General features: G+C 43.0%; 1 protein-coding gene across 2 annotated transcripts in view; it reads right to left on the minus strand.

The window, feature by feature from the left end:
* Positions 1-12515, minus strand: part of LOC121290750 (RCC1 and BTB domain-containing protein 2-like) — a 71113-nt gene extending 58598 nt beyond the window's left edge. The window contains exons 1-4 of one of the 2 annotated variants that reach the window (XM_041211629.1): positions 12329-12515; positions 7056-7227; positions 6032-6182; positions 4324-4490 (exon numbers count right to left, since the gene is read on the minus strand). In XM_041211629.1, the coding sequence (XP_041067563.1) occupies positions 4324-4490; positions 6032-6182; positions 7056-7181 (444 nt within the window). In that variant the 5' untranslated portion in view covers positions 7182-7227; positions 12329-12515. Of the gene's footprint in view, positions 1-4323; positions 4491-6031; positions 6183-7055; positions 7228-11932; positions 12045-12328 lie in introns of those variants that run through there. The other variant, XM_041211630.1, reaches the window with a different exon arrangement.
* Between the last annotated feature and the right edge of the window lie 4567 nt (positions 12516-17082).

Genomic DNA, 17082 nt, shown 5'->3' on the forward strand with positions numbered 1-17082 from the left:
CAAAAACTTGATTTGCATTTTATAATTTTTTGTTTTAATTAACTACACGAGCACATATTTGCACAGACACACACATGTACAGACAGTTGTGCAACACTCATTTCCTATTCCCGATGTCAGCCTCCAGCATATCCCTCCTCTCTTTGTGGCTATGCCTCAAACTGCCTGGGCCACACATCCTAATTTTATCCATAAACACTTGCACTTCACACTGCCCTCTAACCCACCTGTTTGACCAAGCTTTTGGTCATCCCTGCTATTCTGTCCTTCCTTTAGCTCAGGATCCATTTGCCTTTACATCTTTCTAAAGTGCATTGGTACATTCTTCTACATTAAAGATTCCACACAAAGGAAAACTGTTGGATGTGCTTTTCTGGTAATATATTGTATTTACTAACATATTGATATGCTAATATTAATATACCTGCATCGCCATCTACAACACAAAAGTCAGGAGTATGATGAAATACTCTCTTCTTGCCTGAATGAGTGCAGCTCCAAAAAAACTCAAAAAGCTGTCATGAAACTATAATAATTTTCATAATATTTTTCTGGTTTATTGTAAAGTTGGTTTATGGGACTTAAGTAGTTGGGTCTGTCTGTGTGTGATTTAATTACATTTGGAGTTGAATAGACTGCAAACTTTGACGCATCAAAAGAAGCTAGGTACTTGACATGCTAATGAGTAAACAGGGATGCTGACTTAGCATGTAAGGTGTGAAGGGAATTTGCATTTTTAGATAGATGAAGGGTGGTTTGGATTTCAAAGGAATCTTTGTCTGTTTACAACTAACCAGATAAGTAAGGCTAAGGAATGTGTTTATTTTCCCCAAAGGTTACTGACAATAGATAGTAGCAACATGAAAGTTTTTATATTGTGAGGAAGATAGTTTCAAAGACATATGAAACAATAGAATTTACATATTATTAAGAGCAAAACATATATAAAGGAGACTGAGGCCATGTATCAGGAGAAGGCACTGTGAGGTCTAACAGAAATATGTGAAATAGCCTTAATGAAGCCTCAAGCATTTGTGCATAAGCCTGCTGTCTACCAAAACTGAAGCTGGAGAAAAGCCATTTGGAATTCCACTGTCCAGCATATTATGTTAATTTGCTGGAACTAAATCTATTTAGAATTCTAGACACTGGAATCTAAAATCTATTTTTGGACCGTTGCCTTTATGGAAGTGTAACTGGGAGTCAGGTTAATTAGGAATTTTAGGAGTTATTATAGTAGCAATTTGTTGTCCTGTCAGGAAAATATAATAAGTTTCATAATGTTATTGGAATTTATTGTAAGGATAGGAATTGTGTGTGTGTGTGTGTGTGTATGTCTTAATTGAATTAAAGACGATCGGTCTGAAGGCTTTGATATGTCAGAAGACAAGCTAGGTTTGAAATGTTAAATAGGTAAACATGGTAGAAGTTGTAGAACGTGAGGTGTAAAAGGAAAATTAACATTTTTAGATAGACCCGAGTGGTGAATTTCAAAGAGGTGGTAAAGTGTTACACCTAACCAACAGAAGCTAAACCAAACAGTGCGTTTATTTTTCCCCAAAGCTTACTGATAAAATTGGTACTATGAAACATTTTTATTATTTGAAAAGTAGAGTTGAAAAGACATATTGGGACAACGGGATTCACATTGAAAGGGAGAAATCTGTATAAAGGAGATGAGATTGTATGTAGGAAAGAAGGAATTCTAAGATCTAACAAGTATGAAAAGTCTCCAGGCGTTGTGCCCAAATTGCTGTCTGTAAGGACTGAAGTTAAGAAAACTCACTTTGAATATCCCTGTCCAGGGTATTGTGTGTTGCTTTGCCTAGGTCTGTTAAAATCCATTTTGTTTTTACTGTTGCCTTAATAGAGGCATAACTGGGAGTTAGATTAATCAGGGGAGCTAGGAGTTATTATAGTAGTAATTTATAGACCTATGTATGTGCTTAAAATCATTTCTTTTAATAAATGTTTAATTTAGTTTTGTAAAAACCCTCTCAGACTTGGTAGACTTATTACCACTGAATTCAAGACATACATCTCAAAATAAATATACAAATTGCAATAAGGTTGTGGCAGTTGTTTCAAGTTTCCCTTTGGGATTTGCACGGTTCAGCATTTATCATCTGTTGTTCCATAACATTCCTATGTATGTGCTTGAAACCTTTTCTTTTGTTAATAATTATTTTAATTTAATTTTTAAAAAATCTCAAAGTCTTGGTGGACTTATTACTTCTGAATTCAATGCACGCGTCTCAAAATAAATACAAATTGCAAAACCAATGTGATAGCGCGATCAAGTTTCCCTCATGGATTTGGTCCACCTGGCACACATCATCTGCTGCGTCATAACAAAGTTCAACACCGTCCAGGTCAAAGCAGCCCACCTAATCAGGACTCCATCCACCACCAGTTTTTCTTTTATTTCATAGGACGTGGCATCACTGGCTAGGCCAGCATTTATTTAGTGCACAATGGCAGCAGTGTGCACCATTTACAAGATGCATAGCAGCAAATTGCCAAGGCTCCTTCAACAGCACCTTCCAAACCCACATCCTCTATGACCTAGAAGGACAAAGGCAGCAGCCGCATGAGAACACCACCACCTGCAAGTTTCCCTCCAAGTTACACACCATCTTGATTTTAAATATATCACTATTCCATCACTGCCACTGGGTCAAAATCCTGGAACTCTCTCCCTAACAGCACTGTGGGTCTACCTACACCACACAGACTGCAACAATTTAAGGAGGTGACTCGACACTGCCTTAAGTGCAAATGGGGATGGGCAATAAATGTTGGCCTTACCAATGAGGCCCACATCTTAAGAACGAATAAAAAAAACCCATGAGGAAGTAAGTTACCAGAGTGAAAGTATAAGAGAAAATATGCTTATATCTAAATATTATATCCGAAGTGATTTTTGTTAGAAATAAGTTAATATTTGCAGTTGTGATAAAGTGCGAATTGAACATTGCTAAGCTTGTAAGCAACAATGGAAATGGACCATATGCCAGTGAAAATCAATACCCTCTGTCAGCAAGAGACCTAAACTCCAACTGCTCACTAATTTTCTGAGAGAACCGTAAGATTACAGTCCTGCCTTTGGAGTTAAATATTCAATGCCTTGTTTGGGTGGTCCCAACATTTGACAGCACTCACAGGGAATGCCAGCTGCTGATTTCCTGTCAAATTTATGGACAGAAAATTAGGGGTCGTGGGCCTGTGATTTCCCACTCCCAGCAAGTGCTGTTCCATTCTGGCACTGCTCAATGAGGGAATCAGCCCTGAAGTGCTCTGATGGCAGGTGAAAATGACGGCTATAGCCACCAATTTATTCTGATCACAACAGGCTGTCATCTCAGTGCACCCATTTAAGCCAGTGAAGCACTTTTAACATTGCTGGCTCACACATGGAAGTTCCATACCTGGAAAGGAAAGTTCACAACTGCAACTTTTACATTAGTACATGTAAACCCTACAGATTAGTCTTTAGTCCCTGAATCTGTCCGAGTGTAAATTGGAAGAATCAAAGTTATGAGACCACAAACCACACTGCAGCAACAGTGATTCTGCATTTTAATAGATGGGGTAATGCAGCTAAAATCCTATCAGAAACAACAGGAGACAAAAAGTAATATATATTCAAGTAGCTTTGCATCTTCCTACACATAAAAATACATCTGCCAGTATCACCAACTTTCAATCTGTGCAAGAGTTCTATATTTCTATGAAACTTAATTGAAGTGCTACTATATTGATGAAGTGTAAGCCTTACAAAACCAATAGTCTCCCAGTAAATAAATGTCTTACAGAAAGCTTTTAGAAAGTTTTTGCCTCAACTAAACAACACCTGGGTGGGCACTTTTTGCACATCTCAAATAGAGTATCTGGCAGCCGGAGTAGGAGAAGGAAGAGACAAGAAGTACTAGACAAACCATTCACGTCAACTAATCATGGAAGGAAGAGGTGACATAGCTAAAAAAGCCACGGTCAACAGGGGACCCAGGACAGCTGAAATTGAAAATTGAACACCAGTTACTCTAGCCTTGCTGATTTATACAGACACCCAAACCTAATCCCTTCCAACTTTTGATTAGTATTTGGATGTATACCCTGCAGCAGGTTAATGTTCAGAAGAGTCTATAATGGTACAATTTTCAACGATCCATCCAAAGGAATCGCTTTACTGGCCTCATCTCATTCCAACCTTTCTTATATATTCTTAAAGTGCTGTACTAGGGGTCCTTGAAGTCTTACGGTACATTTAAGTATTTGTTTATTAATAAACATCTCCCATCTCCAAACAAAGACTTTACTCACTTCTCCATCAGATGTCAGTATCATGGAATGATGAGATCCACAGGCCACCTCGATTACTTTCTTGTGCAGCAGATTGGTGGAAACCTGACAAGGAGATAATCCTTGAGTAGTTGTCCCATTGCCAAGCTGACTGTAACCATTATTCCCCCAGGCATAAACTTCTCCATCTGCAAACCAACAACAATAAGCTTTTTTTTTAAAAAAGATCTGACACCACAAAAATGTTTAATAATTTGTGCAATTTGTTCTTGGGTGAAGGCTGAAGAAAGCAATTGTCCTTGTAGTTTCATTCAATACTCCAAACAATACAATAAGGACTATTAACATTATCATTTTTTTTTATTTAAATTTGCACAAATTACAGCTGTTGCTCCCAAATAGCATTACTCCTTTTTTGATGCGGCAATTTCTATTTTCTTCTTTAAATCTCTTTTCCTATATTCTTTTGAAGATACTAACTCACAAAAGTGCAGTTTCCATGCACTAGCCACTCTCAGATACGAGAAGTGGGCAGTGTTCATTTCAGCCTTGGCAAGCAGAGTTTGCAAGCTCTTTAACTGCTGTACCCACTGCTTTGAAACCTGACCCAATCCCAGTTGGCACCCAAGTAACCACGCTATTACCAAAGGGTCACGGTATTGGACTAAAACTACTTTTTCCCTTCCCAAACCAAGAGGCTTTGTGGCCAACTGCAGCACCCAACTTCCCTTAGCGGAAATTAGCTAAATGCTACAAGCTTCCACAGATAGAAGTAGTACGTACAACACGAATCCGATTAAGGCTTTCTTACAGAATAGTCTGGCCATGTGAAACCTGCACTAATTTCTTACACTGATCATCTCAGCTGTCTAAATACTTCAGGTTTGTTGCATAAAGTATTGTACTATCAACTTAACATCTTATTTTATGTCAGAATTGCATAACTTACAACTTAGAAGTTCAGAAGATTACAGACAAGAGGAATATGCAAGATTAAAAAACAAATATAATGTAATGACTGGAGATATATTCACTGGTCATATCAGTGGCTGCTTTAGCATTGGATTTTACTTAACACCAAAGTAAATATTATTGTTCCAAAATCCATGATTAAACTTATATATTTATCAATTGTTGATTAATGCACATAAATCATTTCCTAGTAGGCAAAAGGCTCAGGTTTAAGAAGTCCTTTGATAATGTGCAATGCTGCTCAAATTACATATGTTAATTCATGTGGATTACACACATAAATCATTTCCTGGTAGGCAAAAAGCCAAGATTTAAGGAGCCCATTCACTATGTGCAATTATAGAATTGTAATGGGGAGGATACAGAGTCCATCCACCTAGAGACTATATTCCATGCTACTGGAATTGCCAAGGATTACTGCTAGGAAGAACAATAGCAGTGGAAGTTTAACTATTCATTTAGATGAAGGAACAGGGCTGAAGATTTAACAAGAATTTATTGAAACTACAATGGCTTTAAGTCCCAGTAATTAAGTCTAGGATTAGCTACAGTTACTTTCCTGAAATCAATCGAAATGCTGAGATGCTAGGCATTCTGCAGCTACCGCACCTCCTCCCCTGCACACACGCGCACACCCACGCGTGTGCACACCAGGGATAGCTTCACTTTAAACTGCAGCAACTACAGAGTGCACTTGTTAAAATACTGGAGCTGAGCAGCATCAGTCAAAATTACTTTGTTTATTATAATTCGTTACCTGAAGTAGTAAGCACCACATGGGGTCCACTCCCGTAACTTAGATGAATGATCTTCTTACCGCACAAGATGTCTATTTTCCTGGGCTCAATTGTGCTTTGAATATCCCCAGTTCCTAAGCAGCCACTGCAGTTTGTGCCAAAGGCAAACACCTGTTTCAGAAACAAGCACTGAAGTCAAATCTCATTTTATATTAGTGTTGTAATGCTTGACAATTTAATTTGCTCCTCATACAGACTGAAAAATGAAATGCTCAAGCTAAAGAATGACATCCTGCACAATTTTGCACCTGGCACACCAACATATCTAATTTTAAATTTTCATCCATGCATGAACAAAATTTTTTCCAACAAATTGCACGCTACTTTCATTTTCTGTAGATAAAGCCATCCCAATCTTGTCCCTTATGTAATATTTGCCCTTCCTTGATTTATATTGTTGGAAACAGAATTGTTAATTCCATTCCACTGTGAACAACATGCAAACTTCAAGAACAAATTTAAAAAGCGCCAGAACCTGTCGCCACCATGTAAAACCAGCTGTTTTACAACAAATATCAGCACAAGCAGTCATCTGGCCAGGTTTCTATACCATATGTTACACCCACTATTGCATCACTTACAGTACCTAGTGCTAAAGGAAAATGGAGAACAGATATCCATAAAACAGGAAGCAAAGTTGTCGAAGTCTGAAATAAAAGTTTTTAAAAAGTCGGAATCACCCAGCAGGGTCAGGCAGCATGTGTGGAGAGAGAAATTAGGTTTAATGTTTCAGGTTGATGATCTCTCACCAAAACTAGTTCAGGGTGACTGCAAACTCACCACCAGCAAACCAAGATAGCAATACATAAGCAGATGAAAAACTGCAACTGTCTTTAACATTCTAAGGTTCAATATGAAAAAATTTCTTATTTCACAAATGACAACTTCTGTTCTATTGCAAAAGAAACACCTCTGTTTCAATTTTGCATTGAATAACTAAGAATCAGTGAGCATGGCTTGAGGTTCCTAAAGAAAGAACATTACCTCGTCATTTTCTGTGACATACAGAGTCTCATTACCAGATGTGCCAAAGACGCAGGCTAGACGAATTGAATTGAGGTCTTGTGGTGGAAGCAAGGCAAATAATGGCCACTTCCCAACATCCACCATGACAAGACTCTTTCAGTGCAGCACAACACAGAGTGACAAACAAGACCTGGAAAAAACCAAAGTAACAGAAATAAATACCCAGTGTTGATCTCAGCTGTGCTTCTATTTTCGATTAATCATGCTACAACTGCAAATTTGGAGTGGGGGGGGATGTCTACCCCTTAGATGCAGGGCTAATGCCCCTGTCTAATTTCCTGAATGCAGTTCTATTAGGTGGAGAGAGTTTCAGTGAAAGACTAGTGGTGCCTTCCTGAAAGGAGGATACAGGATGTAAGAGGGTCATTCCAAGTTCTTTCCGGTGGGTAGATTCCTTGCAGCACCAAGAGAAATCAGGTTGATTTCAGCTTCCCTGCTTCAGATTGTGCATAGATTAGGAAGAGAATGGAAAAAAACAAAAAAAAAGTAAAGGTAAAAAGGTAAATACTCAAGGAAAACACATAACTCAAGTTTCGTTTAGGTTCTACTTAGATATAAATTGCTCATTTTCCAGCAAATAACATGAGAAAAAATGACAACTATCCTAAATTTATTAGTTCTATACAGTCAAATTATTAAATTTGTTTTTGTCCCTCCTAAAAGCCTTGATTTATCTATATAACAAATTTACAAATATGCTGAAAGTCCACAGGTCCTAAGGCCAATTTTCCTCTGCTCTCCATCCAAATAACATCTAAATAATGGGTGCAATGCAGAGAAATAATGGTTGGTTATCCTTTGCTTCCATTTAGCTCCTGAATAGCACTGTCCACGAACTTGCTTTATGGTTGTTCTTGTGTATGTTCCTGAAGAGGGCACAGCAGCGTGAAGATCACACAAACGAATGACATCTGCATTCAAACCAGTCGAGGTAACACAAAACTTACATTTCATGTTCCCAGGATGCCCCAAAGTCCTTCATGGCTAATTAAGTACTTTTGAAGCATAATCACTGTCATAATACAGGAAAACACAGTATTCAACTTGCACACAGCATGGTTCACAGAAGATGAGATAAATGACAGATAAGCTGTTTCTCGTGATGTTGGTTTAAGGATAAATATGGCCAGGACAAAGGAAGAACTCCCCAGCACTTCTTCAAAGAATGTGATAGGATCTTATATATCCATTTGAAGGGGCAGTTTAAATTTGCTCTGGAATATCCACCCATATTACGTACTTGGGTCATGGAAGGCAGCTTAAATCTGCAAACCCCCACCTGAGAAATTAATTAGTATCTCTGAACCAAACCATATTGCAATGCATCTAATAGAATTCCTCTGGGATATCGTACTTTGAACAAAATTAATTTTCACAGCTACATTAATATTTGGTCTTCTTGATGATAAAGAGACACTTTTTCTGCATTTCATTTACAATTATTTGATTCATATACACAATGTTCAACTGTGCAGCATCAACAATGGATATGAAGATTACTCCCTTTTCTATATCCTCACATTTTCAATTAATTCCTTTTTTTCCCCTCCCACCTTTCATTCGTCTAGCTACCCAACTTAGTTGCAAAAGAATGCTGGAGATTTATGATTCAGAACACCATTTTATCTCATTTTTGAGTTTCGTTCACAGCTTCTCTCAGTCTCTCATCTTACTTTCTATAAAATATTTAGGACTTTTCTGATTTTTATTAAAAGTTTTTTGATTCTAACAAAAGCAGTGAAGTTATGTTGAACCCTGATAAAGCTTTAGTTAGGCCACAACTAGCGTAATGTGTTCAGTTCTGGTCACCACACTCTAGGGTTCTTGAGAGGGTGCAGAGATTATTTACCAGAATGGTTCCATGGATGTGGTTTTAGCTACAAGGTTAGAATGGGGTTGTTGCCCTCAGAACAAGGGAGATTTGATAGGGGTGTATAAGGTTATAACAGATATGGGCAACAATATGACAGGTTTAGATAAGGTGGAAAAGGAAAAGCTGTTCCCATAAGCTGATGGTACAAAGAGTAGGGAAGACAGATTTTAAGATTTTGGGCAAGAGATACAGAAGTGGGGGGTGGGGGGGGGCATGGAAATGTAAAGAACCTTTTTTATTTAAAACACACAGCAAGTGGTAATAACCTGGAACTCGCTGCCTAAGAGGGTGGTGAAAGCAGAGACAATCGATGATTACAAAAGGAAAAAGGATGCCTACTTGAGGGAATTAAACTTGCAAGGCCACGGGAATAGAATGAGGAATGCGATTGACTGGACTGTTCTAAAAGAGGGCTGTCATGGGCTCAATGGGCCAAATAGTCTCTTTCTATACTGTAATGACATCTACATGCCACTTTGTAGCGTTTTCTTGATCTGAGTAAATTCCTGTCATGCAACATCTGAAGGCTCCTCCATATTAGATTCCACAGCTTCTCAAGTCAACTTCACACACCAGCCTGCACTTGCAACCATGGCTGGGATGAAAGGTTTGTTATGGGTGCTGCAAATTTATACCTACCTTATAGATCTAATTTCACCAAAGTATCATGATTTTGCCTCAAGATTCCAGTGTCTCAGCTGATCAATAGACTAGTTTGCAAAGGTATGGCTCCTTAGTGTACAGAACAGTTGTCATCGCCACATTCCTGTGCTGCAGTCAGACTTGGACTGTGTATCAACAACATATAACTGAACTAGAGAAATTTCATCAGCAGTACCTCCACCGCATCCTCCAGATTCAATGGGAGGGCTGTTAAACAAACCCTTGTGTCCTTCTTGTATCCAGCTGTACAAGCATTCGGGCAAAACTCCTGAAAAATCAACTCTGATGGACTGGACACTGTCCGGATGGTCGAAAAGCATTTCCCCAACCAGGTCCTGTTTTCTGAACTTTCAAATGGCCAATGTTCCAGAGGTGGACAAAGAAAACACTTCAAGACACTGAAAGTTCTCCTTAAAGTACAACAGCATTGACTTTAATGACTGGGAGGAACTTGCTACTAATCGTTCAGAATGGCAACAATTTGCCAATAAATTGCAACACGCTTCAATGATGCACAACGTCTTTATGATGAGGCGGAGTGGGAATAGGGTGACCAACCATCCCAGCTTTTTGGGTACTGTACTGTAATTTGGCTTCCCATGCCACATCCCGAGGGTGAGTTTCCTAGCACACCATTTATCCAGGAATTTTCCAGGCAGCAACTGAGAAGGCTACTCAGAATGTCTGCACATATGCAATGCCACGAGGGAACAGCAGCAGCACTGGCTAGCACTCTCCTCAGAGTTGTCCAGCTTCAGCATGTGGGTGGTTGGGGCTTGGGGGTTATGGGGAGGGGGAGGGGAAGGGGGATGGGGAGGAGGTTGGGGGAGGAGAGTGGGGCCAGGCCGACATCAGGCCTGAACCGGGGCAGGAGGGAGTGAGTGGTCTGAAGTCGAGTCCAGCGGCAACAGCCGCACTGAGGCCTGGGGCCAGGGGGTCAGGCATGGCACAAGCTCAGGGGGCTCCTGCAGGTCCAAGGGTGGGAGGGGCGCTCCCGGTCGAGCCTGAATGGAGGATGAAGGGTCTGAGCAGCATGCTGGCAGCACTCCTCCCAATCTTCTGGTGAAGCCCTTTGTTATTTGCCCTCCCAGAGTTAGTTACCCTGGTCAAATGGGGAAAGAAAATATTGGTAGATGATGGAGTTGTGGTAATGTCATTAAATTAGTAACTGGCTAATTCTCTAGAGACAGTGTCTCAAATCCCACCATAGCAGTTGGTATAATTTAAAAATGCAATTAATAAAATCTGGAATTGAAAGCTAGTTTCAGTAATCATGATCATGAAACTATCATTGATTGTCATAAAAACCCAACTGGTTCACTAGTGTCCTTAAGGGATGGAAATCTGCCATCCTTACCTGGTCTGGCCTGCATGTGACTCCAGACCCACAGCAAAATGGTTGGCTCTTAACTGCCCTCTGAAATGGCCTAGTAAGCAGTTCGAGGGCAATTAGGGATAGGCAACAAATACTGGCCTTGCCAGTGACATCCACATCTTAAGAAAGGATAAATTGAAAGAAGCAAATCCTGAAAATCTCACCACCTCCTGGGACATGCTGCCCCAGGTGCTCAAAGATCTGTGGGTTGAGAATTGGCCTGCCTAGTCGCAAGAAGATCCATGGCAGAAATCCGTGACCCTGAGTAAATGTCATCCTCTAAGGCTGATGACAGCTGATGACAACGATGGCTGTTCAATAAGCGTGAAACCACAGACCTGCCAACCACTGGGTCTTGTAAACGCACAAGGAAATCCCAAAACTTTGCATCCAATCATTTGGCCACAATCATGGCTCTATTCATTATCAGCCAAAACCATCAGTCCTCCAGAGATTTTTGAGGGTTTGGGAGATAAATTTCTTTTGGAACTTGGAGCTGAGGGCGGGGGAGGGTGAATGAAGGGGTTGTCTGCCAGTTAAAGGGATTTTGAAGGATATATTGCTATTCATTAGAACAGCACTTTGGTAAGCATAAATTTCTTAGCACTTGATAATTTGTACTGGGCTAAGAAAGTCTGCAGTCTACACACAGTAAACATTCTGGAGGACGCTGGGGCTGCATGGTGACTACAGATGACCTGTTTATCTTCACTAATCTTTTAAAATGCAAACAAAATATAAGAACAGGCGGAAACTCTCATCCAAACAGTGATCACAGTCACTTATACTGAGTGCATTGTTAACAGAAAATTCATGATCCAGAAAGTTCCTATAGGAAAGCAAAAACTGCACCCCGATAAAATACACATAGCAAAAGACTTTTTAGACCAGAGCGAGTGTACATCCTGCAATTGCAAAACTCACATTCGGATAAAGTAAGCAGAAGAGTTGCACACAGGCCCATCTGAGGCCCGCTCCTAGTCACCGATTCGATTGCGTGCCCTGTCACCCGAGGCACTGCCAGCCGAGTGCCGCGCGAATCGATTGTGCAGGCGGCCGCCGGGACCAATCAGCGTCCAGCAGCCGAATGCCGCGAGCCTGTGGCGGGCAGCAAAGGCTGCTGCGTCGAGCCGAGCAACCGGCGCCGTTGACAATGGTGGACGGTTAGTAGGGATTAGCAGCAGGTGTTAAAAGGGCCGCAGCAACCTCAAGGCACTCGGAAACCCGCCACATCCACCATCCCCAACGGGCAGAGGCCTCAGGGGTTTTTTTTTTGGGCAATCAGCGGCTGCAGGGCTCAGGAAGGACGGTCCTGTTTACCTCATGGGTGCCATGTCCCACAGAGAGTTAGGATGAAGCCATTTCAGTTCCAGCGGTGAATATCCCAGGTCCTGGTTGTAAGACAGAAAACAAGTCCATAAACCCGTCAGCCGTGAGGCGGTAGTAAATCCAAATTTGCATTTCTTCTTTTTGAACGCATATTCGTACACATTGACCCAAGAGCTCCGGGCCGAAGTATCTTGAGGGCAAGGGGGGAGTAGTGGGGAAAGGAGAGGGTGAGGGAAAGGGGAGGGGGTGAGGGGAGAGGAGGGGGAAGGGGTGAAGGGAGGGGGGAGAGGGAAGGGGTGAAGGGAGTGGGAGGGGGGAGAGGGAAGGGGTGAAGGGAGGGGGGAGAGGGGAGGGGTGAAGGGAGGGGGAGGGGTGAAGGGAGGGGGAGGGTGGAGAGGGAAGGGGTGGGTGAAGGGAGGGGGAGGGGGGAGAGGGAAGGGGGGAGGGGGAGAGGAGGAAGGGGAAGAAGGAGAGAAGGGGGAGGGGAGAAGAAGGGGGCAGGAGGAGAGACGGGGGAGGGGGAAGAGAGGGGGCAGGAGGGGAGGGGGAAGAAGGGGGCAGGAGGAGAGACGGAGGAGGGAGGGGGACGGAGGAGGGAGGGGGAGGGAGGGGGAGGGAGGAGAGACGGAGGAGGGAGGGGGAGGGAGGAGGGAGGGGGAGGGAGGAGAGACGGAGGAGGGAGGGGGAGGGAGGAGAGACGGAGGAGGGAGGGGGAGGGAGGAGAGACGGAGGAGGGAGGGGGAGGGAGGAGAGACGGAGGAGGGAGGGGGAGGGAGGAGAGACGGGGGAGGGAGGGGGCGGGAGGAGAGACGGGGGAGGGAGGGGGCGGGAGGAGAGACGGGGGAGGGAGGGGGCGGGAGGAGAGACGGGGGAGGGAGGGGGCGGGAGGAGAGACGGGGGAGGGAGGGGGCGGGAGGAGAGACGGGGGAGGGAGGGGGCGGGAGGAGAGACGGGGGAGGGAGGGGGCGGGAGGAGAGACGGGGAGGGGGAAGAAGGGGGCGGGAGGGGGAAGAAGGGGGCAGGAGGGGGAGGGGGAGAGAAGAGAAGTGGGGGAGGGGGAGAGAAGGGGAGGGGAGGCGGTGAGAGAAGGGAGGGGGAGAGAAGTTGGGGGGGAGGGGGGGAGAGAAGTTGGGGGGGAGGGGGGGAGAGAAGTTGGGGGGGAGGGGGAGAGAGAGGGGAGGGTGGGGGAGAGGGGGAGGAGGGGTGGGGGAGGAGGGGAGAGGGGGAGGAGGGGTGGGGGAGGGGAGAGAGGGGGAGGAGGGGTGGGGGAGGGGAATGAGGGAGAGAAGGGGGAGGGGGAGGGAAGGGGGGAGGAGGCATGGAGTGGGGAAGGTGGGATAGGAGGGGGAGAGGAGGGGAAGGGGAGAGGAGGGGGAAGGGGAGAGGAGGGCGAGGGGGAGGAGGGGGAAGGGGAGAGGAGGGGGAAGGGAGGAGGAGGGGGAAAGTGGGAGAGGGGGAAGGGTGAGGGAGGAGAAGAGAGGAGTGGGGTAGAGGAGACGGGGAAGGGGGGAGAGGAGAGTGGGAGGAGGGGGCAAGGGGGAGAGGAGAGGTGGGGGGGGCGAGAGGGGACGGGGAGAGGAGAGGTGGGGCGGAAGCAGGGGGGGCAATTGCTTTGCAATCCAAACCATCTGAAAGTGTGCTTTAAATTGGTTCTGGCCATTTTACCAGAATAGTTACCCAGGAAATGTTGGAAGAATTAAAACCACTTCCAACTCCTCGGTAACTATAGTACTGACCTCTCCTGGCAACCCACAGAACCCCATCTAACCCCCACATCCCTGGTCCCTGCTGACAGTTCTCACCCAGCCTAAGTCGGAAGGTCCGGCAAGGAAGGAACGGTTAGATTTTAAGATAAGAAACTAGCAGCGAAGTAGCTATCCAACAATTGCCAGTCTACAGAAGTTCAGTGCCATGATAGCCTCTGAAACTCCACTGTCCCAAATCTTCCAATATAGGCAAGGTCTCTGGTTCAACTTACATCATTGATACACTTCGAGACCCCGAGGAAGTCCCAATATGAACACATCTGTGGTACTTACACGGGATGTTTAAAATTCCAATTGCTGATTTTTCCCTGCCCTGATTGTTCCATGATTCCAATGACAGTGGGATCAGATGACCAGAACCACGGAGACTTGGGCTGCACCATACATACCTTGGTTTTTACACGGCTTTACTTAGAGCCTTTCATAGCGGTTGTTACGACCGAAGCAGATGTTATGCACTGAACAAGCCAAATACCAGAGGGAAACTTGTCTTACTGATCATAACCTTTTTGTATTTTGAAAATGAGGGGAAAACTACTGATCCCAGAAGCATAGAATCTCAGAAACACGTTTAGGATTTTAAAATGAAAAGATTTATTAACAAGAAGGGAATAAAAAAAACTTAAGCGCAGAAGATTAAAGTTACACAGTTAAAACAGTTTTACAAAACATCCCCCCGCAAAAAGCCTACTTGGTCAGAACACAGAAGTAAACTACATGACAACAGCTCCCTTATAGATTTTTAACCATAAAAATCCAGTTATATTACCCAAGTGTTATGAAGAGATATAATGTGTACAATGTTATTGGAAATTATTTTTTAAAATAGAATTCTAGTGGAGGTCTATGTCTAGGTTTGTGGCTGTGTATGTCTTAATTGGATTAAAGCCAGCTAGTCTGGGTGCTTTGATGTATAGCTTTGAGATATTAATTGGGTGAACAGTAAGGTAAAGTGTTTGTTTGCATTTGTTGAATAAACCATTCAAGACTGTGGGTAAAACCTTGCACCTAGGTAGAAGAAGCCAAACAAATGCGTTTATTTTTTCAGCTTACTAATAAAATTGGTGCTATGAAAGGGGTTTTATTGTTAGAAGAGCTGAGGTTCAAAAGACCTAGTGATGCAATGGAAAATTTATATTCAAAGGGAAAGCTAGGTATATAAAGAAAGGATAAAAGCAAAAAACTGCGGATGCTGGAAATCCAAAACAAAAACAAAAATACCTGGAAAAACTCAGCAGGTCTGGCAGCATCTGCGGAGAGGGACACAGTTAATGTTTCGAGTCCGAATGTCTCTTCAACAGAACTAAGTAAAAATAGAAGAGAGGTGAAATATAAGCTGATTTAAGGGGAGGGTGGGACAAGTAGAGCTGGATAGAGGGCCATTGATAGGTGGAGATAACCAAAAGATGTCACAGACAAAAGGAGCTAGAGGTGTTGAAGGTGGTGATATTTTCTAAAGAATGTGCTAATTAAGGGTAGAAGGCAGGACAAGCAAGGTACAGATAGCCCTAGTGGGGGTGGGGTCAGGTGAAGGAATCAAAAAAGGCTAAAAGGTAGAGATAAAAGGATGGAAATACATTTAAAAAAAATGGAAATAGGTGGGAAAAGAAAAATCTATATAAATTATTGGAAAAAAAGGGAGTTGGAAAGGGGGTGGGGATGGAGGAGAGTGTTCATGATCTAAAATTGTTGAACTCAATATTCAGTCAGGAAGGCTGTAAAGTGCCTAGTCGGAAGATGAGGTGCTGTTCCTCTAGTTTGCGTTGAACTTCACTGGAACAATGCAGCAGGCCAAGGACAGACATGTGGGCATGAGAGCAGGGTGGAGTGTTGAAATGACCAGCGACAGGGAGGTCTGGATGATGCTTGCAGACAGACCGAAGGTGTTCTGCAAAGCGATCACTCAGTCTGTGTTTGGTCTCTCCAATGTAGAGGAAATCGCATTGGGAGCAATGAATGCAGTAGACTAAATTGAGGGAAGTGCAAGTGAAATGCTGCTTCACTTGAAAGGAGTGTTTGGGCCCTTGGACGGTGAGGAGAAGGGAAGTAAAGGGGCAGGTGTTGCACCTTCTGTGGTTGCATGGGAAAAATAAATGACCATATAAAGAAAAGAGTTTGTGTGTGTGTGTGTGTGTGTGTGTGTAAGGTAGAGGCATTTAAGACCTAACCAGCTTGTATGCCTCCAGCCAACTTGCAAAGGAACCTCATTTGGAATTCGTAAGGTCAGAAGTGCTTTTCCTGGTGTCTATTTAAAGTCTTTGGTTACTGTTGCCTTCGTGGAGATTTACCTGGGGGTGATTAATTTGGGGATTTGTTAAAAAGTTGTTATGGTAATAATTTGTAACCATGTGTATGTGTTTAATTTGTTAAATTAATAAATGTTTAATTTAGTTTTATATAAAATCCACGAGACTCGGCGGTCTTATTCCTACTGAATTCATTGTCTCCATCTCAAAATTACAAATTGCAAAAATGGAATATGACGGTTGTTTCAAGTTTCCCTCTGGGATTTGAACAACTCAGCCTTTACCATCGGCTGTGTCATAATACAAGGTAAAAACCGCTGCTACTTTAGTAACGAGATCACACAACTTCTCAATCTCTTCCACTCTGCTGTGGAAATCCAAGAACGTTCAGAAACTGACTGCTTTCTGAAAACAAAGACTTCCCTGGCTTGAAACTGGGTGGCTGCTTCAAATTCACAGCTTTTCTCAGCACTGAGCTGGTTTCAGGACATCACCTCCACAGTCACCACAACTCAACTAAACATATTTCCTTAAATATATTTTTCTTCCTTTCATCTTAGACTTAATTGTCCCAAGCACCTCTTTGAATTCAACTTCTCTGAAATATAAAACCCTTTCATGTTTTCTTATTGCTTCCACTTTTGGGTCAAATGAAATTTAATAACTTTCCCTTGTTTATGAAACCTTTGCAAGTTATAAAAGTCCCTTGTCACTTCTAAACTTTGAAATTTAA

Source organism: Carcharodon carcharias, chromosome 18 (assembly GCF_017639515.1).
Source record: "Carcharodon carcharias isolate sCarCar2 chromosome 18, sCarCar2.pri, whole genome shotgun sequence".
Lineage (NCBI taxonomy): Eukaryota > Metazoa > Chordata > Chondrichthyes > Lamniformes > Lamnidae > Carcharodon > Carcharodon carcharias.